Source organism: Pundamilia nyererei, unplaced genomic scaffold (assembly GCF_000239375.1).
Source record: "Pundamilia nyererei isolate P.nyererei 1_Seehausen unplaced genomic scaffold, PunNye1.0 scaffold00045, whole genome shotgun sequence".
Classification (NCBI taxonomy): domain Eukaryota; kingdom Metazoa; phylum Chordata; class Actinopteri; order Cichliformes; family Cichlidae; genus Pundamilia; species Pundamilia nyererei.
Genome location: NW_005187446.1, coordinates 1245148 through 1251100, shown reverse-complemented (window position 1 = coordinate 1251100; position 5953 = coordinate 1245148). Strand labels below are relative to the sequence as shown.

General features: G+C 41.1%; 2 protein-coding genes across 2 annotated transcripts in view; one reads left to right on the top strand and one right to left on the bottom strand.

Moving 5' to 3' along the window:
• The window catches only part of LOC102197469 (tumor necrosis factor receptor superfamily member 5), an 11199-nt gene extending 9550 nt beyond the window's left edge, over positions 1-1649 (top strand). The window contains exon 8 of the mRNA XM_005731905.1: positions 221-1649. Coding sequence (XP_005731962.1) covers positions 221-399 — 179 coding nt within the window. The 3' untranslated portion in view covers positions 400-1649. The remainder of the gene's footprint in view (positions 1-220) is intronic.
• Position 1650: 1 nt separating this feature from the next.
• On the bottom strand, positions 1651-5177 carry rbp5 (retinol binding protein 1a, cellular). Its single transcript, XM_005731904.1, has 4 exons — positions 4716-5177; positions 4131-4315; positions 2580-2681; positions 1651-1763 (listed from the first exon to the last, which is right to left on the bottom strand). The coding sequence occupies exons 1-4, from the start codon at positions 4789-4791 to the stop codon at positions 1710-1712; spliced, it is 417 nt and encodes a 138-aa protein (XP_005731961.1). The 5' UTR covers positions 4792-5177; the 3' UTR covers positions 1651-1709.
• Positions 5178-5953: the final 776 nt, after the last annotated feature.

The following is a 5953-nucleotide window of genomic DNA, read 5'->3' as shown; positions in this document are numbered from 1 at the left end:
ATTGGGGTCTTTCCTAGGCCAATTCTGGACCTGGGGCCTTATGTTTGACACTCTTGATCTATGTGACACAACACTAAAGCTGGATGCTATATGTTGGTCATTTCTGCAGTTTCTCAGGAACTCATTTACATTAATCTTACAAACATTGCAGCTCATAAAGTGCAAAACTGCATTTCCAGTGAGGAATGGTCATACTTAATGATTTTATCGTTCTCCTCAGATGATCCTTTGGTCATTTCCTGCACAGAGGACACCTTGAACACCAGCCACCCCATAACTCCACTGAAAGCTTCCGTTTCCTTTGTCGAATCCAGTAACACGAATGGAAACGCGAGTTACTGCAACAACTTCTTCAGGTCGCAATCCGAGCCACAGGAGGACGAGTACTGTGGGACATAATCCAGTGTAACGGCATACTTACCCAACCTCAGACCCTCACTGGATCGGAGGCAATGCAGTTCTTTTCAAGACCTTTAAACCCTTTTAATACCAAAAGAGAGAGACTGGGCTCTCTTTCAGGTCCCTTGAAGGTTGAATGATGCCACCTGCAGGACACTCATGAGAATTTCCTCTCAAATGAAGTGACATTTCTGTGCTGTCCTGACCACACAGCTGAAAAAACACTGGTGATGCACAGTGGTGTCCTGTTCTCAGGAATAATCTGACATGTTTTGTTTTTGTTTAGTTTTGTTACTACAACAATTCTCACGAAATGACCAAAAAAAATTAAGCGGTGCTAGTAACAAACAGAGCCTAATATAGTTTACATTTTAAGTGAGCCAAAGTGACGCAGTGTGTGATATCATCCTTCATCATCCCACATCCTGCTGCTGCTATGAGTATTTTTGAGCAGCGGGAATAAATCCTTCAAAAATAGCATCATTTCCACTCATTTCAAAAAATTTTTTAGGTATCCCGATGACCAAAGGCTTTTTCTTTGCTTTTAAAAGATTTGCTTTCTTTATAGGAACAAATCGTTTTATTGCTGATAAGATAGTGAAATCAGAAAATACATGAATCTTTGTAGCTTTTCCTTGGATTTGTTGATAGTGGGAAATCTACTGCTATCCTGACCGTTTAATGGAATCTGTATATATTGAGTTGTTTAACTTATATTGTTCCCACTTAAGTCAGTAATTCAGATTTGAATGTATTGTATATGTAAATCATTATAATGCGCATGAACACACTGATTCAAGTTTTCCTTTCTGCCATGCAGCACACATCAGTAAATAGTCGGCTTCGCATAGACTTTGAACCAGGGAACAGGAGGTTAAAGGCTAATGTCTGAGCTGACTCTGTCAGACAGTTTTGTTGTTTTGTTGTCGTTTTTGCATTTTTTTACTTTGGTACTTTCTGTAAAAGTTCAGGGCTGCAGTTCATGAGTGAAAATGACTTTAGATATGAAGCAGCAACACGCACAGACACACACACACACACACACATTTTGTATAATTTAAAACACGGAATAGAAACAGGACAGATGCATGAATTATGACTTCTTTATAACATTGTGCAATATGGGGAAGGACGCAGTCATTCTGCTAAACTGCTCTCTTCTCTTTGTTAAACCCATCAGACATATTCAGTTCATATTCTGTTTTCAATATTCAGTACTGCTGATTATAATAAAAATGCTATAAACGTGACTCTTGTACCGGCTACTTTGTTTTAATAGGATTATTCGCTGTAAAACATTTCCTGTGACTTCAGTTTGCCTTCTTGAAGACTTGCTTGGCTTTGATTCCTTGGACTCTCATCTCCTGCAGAGAGGAAGTGGAAAAGACGAGAAAAAAAAAAAAAAACACGAAGTGAGAGGGTGTAAATGAATGGTGAGAAACAACGAGAACATTTGGCACATTAAAGACGAGCACAAAACTGGGATTGTGTCCAGGACACCATTTCCACCCCACCTCTCTCCTTCTCATCCTTTGACCTCGTAATCCGTCTTCTACTCTCTCACCATCTATTCATCAGGTCTTTTCAGCCCGCTCTCTACTTTCCTCCTCCGCCTCTATATTAGTCCCTCACTGTTCCCTTCCCCTGCTTTGTGTAACCTCTAAAACCCACCATTATAAGTCTTGATCCTAGCTGGCATTTCTTTCCCAATTCTCTCTTGAGTTTAGCATCAACAACACATTGTTTTCTCCCGACTGCAACAAAGGTATTACAAAAACCTCGTGACAGCTTTTTAGCGGAACAATGTAGATCGTTTGAAAACGTAACCAGTAATGAAAGATAAGCTATGAGCTTGAACTGTTTGAGCTCAAAAGTGCCTCTGAGCTTCACTTCATAAAGACGTGCATTCAGGGCTCCTCTGCCTCCTTTGTGTGTACTCCTTTGTCAGGTCGTAGTTTGGCCTTAGGCATGTACAAACTCCACTGACCTCTTAATAAAAACCTCTTCACACAAAGACGGTAACAGAAATGAATAACTTCTAAAACCTGCCTTATTTGAATACCCTCCCTCATTTAGCATATCAATTTCTCTATCACTTCCCTTTAAGCTTTCATTTTCCTTCTTCCCTCTTCCTTGCTTTCTCTCTGCACTGGCCTCTTCTTCCCCTCGTACATCCTTACCAAATGCAGCTTGTCGCCCTCCAGCCAGTGCGTCCAGCCTCGTCCCTCTTTCTCGCCTCGCTGTACACAAACCAGCTTGTCGCCGTCCCAATCTACTGTAGTCTGTGTAACCACAGAGATGCCGTTAGTGTGAGACATTAGCATGTACAGTAGCTCACACAATGCTTAGCCACACAGAGACAAGAAGCTTTGTGCAGCGCAAAGAGGGGAGACTAATACAGTGATCCGTGAAAGGTCATGAACCCTTTAAAATATACTTCATTTGTTCAAACATGTGACAAAAAACATCTGATTTTTATACAAGTGGATTTAAGTTTAAGATTTATATGTATTAGATTATTTAAGTCTGACTCTGGTTTGTTTGCTGAGAAAAATGATCTCTGAGTGGAAAAAATTAATGAACCTTTGCATTTTTTTGTATCATGTAGACAGCAATGACTACAAAAAATACATTTTACATCTTCATTCTTCTTTGCCTCACTTTGATGGGGGAACTTGTGAGTTTGAGGCCATTATCTTGTTGTATAACCCACATTCTCGTGGGATTTAGTCCACGGACAGGCATCCTGTCACCTCCCTGAGAGTTTGCTGGTATCATTCAGAATTCATTGCTTCATTAATGAGAAAAAGACAACTAAGAACAGCAAAACAGGCCACCATCAACATTTCCTTCATTTAAACTGGTTTCTCATTTTATACCAAAAAGCTCTGCTTCAATATCATCTTTACCTGAATTATAGTTCAGTGTCCTGGTTTTTCAATTAGATCTTTTGCAAGCTGCAAATGGAGATCAGCAGCTTTCTTCTGGTAGCCCTACTCCACACCCCATTGCTGTTTAAAGTTCTGCTGATGTTAGACTCAGTAAGCTGAAGATTGTCACTGTTAGAGAGGCCTTTAAGTTTTTAGATGTTGCTCCTGGAGTGATATTTGTTGGTTGACTACACCTGGGGAGGGCAACAACAACCTATGATTTCCATCATTTGTCTGACTGTGTTTTGGTGTAGACCAAACTCTTTAGGGGTGGTTTTAGCCTTCACAGCCTGATGAGCATCAGCAAATCCTTTTCTGAGGAGCCGCATCTATTCGGGCTGTGATGCACGTTCGTGTTTTGAACATCTGACCTTCGATTCCCGTCCCACTCACACCTGAACATCATGCAAAGCAATGAAACCTCACCCAGTTTCACCTTGGCAAGTGAAAATACATTACATATTTTTCCACAGCAGATCTGCTTTAAATGCTTATGTGACAAACATATTTATTTAGAAAAAAGTTCAAACTTTCAAGCACAAGGTCTCCTCCTATCTTGGACCTTTTCAAAATCATTGTGGAGTTAATGTACGTTACTGCAATTCTTAAGCCCTCCTCTAAGCAGCAAGTAGCAGCTATGGAAAAAAAAACCTCAGCAGGTGTGTTGACTTTGTTTGAACACTAAGCATGCAAATCAAACTTGTATAACAAGTAATGACTTAATAAAATCAATGTAATGTTAAAACTGCGTGCATGTACAAACATGCCGATGTGCACATTTGGAAAAACCAAAACACGTACCTGACACACACGGCCATCCACTGGCCCAAGGTCCTCAGTAAATTCTTTTCCAATAGTGAAATCCATGTTGAAGTTCTTGAAGGTGGTGAGTGTGCGGATTTTCATGGTTCCTGTGGCCGGGTCATGGGTGACCTCTTTAGTGGGCTTCAACAGACAGACGATCTTCCTCAGAGCAAAATTAACATCTAAGAGAAGAAAGAGAGAGAGAGATGTTGTAGCATGAGCCACAGTCTGTTACTTCAGTAAAGCAGGTTTTTTTTTGTCTCTCACACACACTGCAGGCAGAGAGGACGCACAGTGTGAGGGAGTGAATGGGTCCGGGGTCACACAGAGGACAAGGTGGTGATTTCATTACACTAATGTGCTTCAGCAAATAAAGATGGTCCTCACCATTAAATCAGACACTTAAGGTTACCTTTTAAAGTAACGTAATGGCAATGAGTCAGTGAACATATGAATACTTAAAAAAATAAAAGACATGAAAGATTATTGTTACATTGGAGGGTTTTAACTGCACATCTGTTACAAAAAGCAACGCACTTGAAGATTACAAAAGTATTTAAAATACTGTATAAAGATTTGTACCCAAAGCTCCGAGGTAGGAATCCATATTCTCCTGTTCCACCATATGATAAGTGCCGCTGTAATTAGGTTTTGCCATTTTTTTTCTTCTTCTTTGTTCTTTCCGAAACTCCAGAAATCCCCGTTTTTCCTCGTTCTTGCTTTTCCTCCAGTCCCGTGTGGATCTCACAGAGAAGCTGCCGGTTCCTGTGATATCACTTTCAGTTGCGCAACGTTTTGGACAATGGACCCGGATTTGACGGGAATGCGCGTGGAATGAGTGCTGCCTGTTGCAGATTGTTGCTGGAGTTTGGTGCTCGGTTATGCTGCAAGCTGCTCCAAATATGCAACTCTGGTGGTGACTCACGCTCAGTATATGCAATCGTTTCCAGGGAGGGAGCGGGGCCTTTTCTGCAGGACCTCATGCAGGGGGAGGTTCATTCATCTTTATACTAATGCTTTTCTCAGAGGGATCAGTTGCAAGAAGAGGCGGCGCTTCGGATCCCAGACATGCAGAGGGTTGGTTGATGCACTAAGTAAACGGGTATGCTCGTGCACTAGCAGCTGAGCAGCACAAAGTCAAAGCGAGGAACAAAGAGACATCAAGGATAACCTGATATGCTCATTTCCAGCGCCATCTTTTATTCTTTGACCATACTAAAGAAGTTTTGCATGTTCCAAATGGTCCTTATTTACTTTGATGTACAGACCTCATTTAATCATTCCTCTCAAAAAGGCTGTTTTCTCCGTTTAAGCCAGCTTTCCTCTGATTGGTTGGTTTTAATGAAAGTCCTCTTCAGTACACATGGCTAACTCTGACCCTATTTATACAAAAGAAAACTCACAGAGGTTTTTCATGTTTTACTGATTGATGCTTTTGTAGGTGTTTCCTTGGTAGCCAACTGGTACTGATGAAGTTTAGTATATATAGTATAGCAAGTTTTATTACGCCAACAGGTGAGAGGCAGGAAAACAAGTTCATAGTTAACCAATGAAACATTTTAAAGGGCCAGATTGTGTCTCTTACCTGTGTGCCTTCTTCTGCTTTCTCCCAAGGGTGTTCCATCCAAAAGAGTTCCCAGTAGAGGTGGGCAGATCAATCCAAATACCTATAGTATCAGTGCCAACAGTGGATTGAACTAGTTCATATACTTGAAACATGCGCTATAAAATGTCTGAATGTTTTTGTGTCTATTTTATTTACAGCCTATAGCAGCGGTCCCCAACCCCCGGGCCTCGGACCGGTACCGGGCCGCGAGGGT

What these genes read in the sequence shown, in the direction of transcription:
- rbp5 (XM_005731904.1), bottom strand. Translation starts at nt 4,791, where the DNA reads ATGGCAAAACCTAATTACAGCGGCACTTATCATATGGTGGAACAGGAG. An exon ending in TTCCTACCTCGGAGCTTTGG is followed by an intron (nt 4,316 to 4,715) that starts GTACAAATCTTT and finishes TTCTTCTCTTAG; the next exon opens with ATGTTAATTTTGCTCTGAGG. An exon ending in TGGATGGCCGTGTGTGTCAG is followed by an intron (nt 2,682 to 4,130) that starts GTACGTGTTTTG and finishes GTGGTTACACAG; the next exon opens with ACTACAGTAGATTGGGACGG.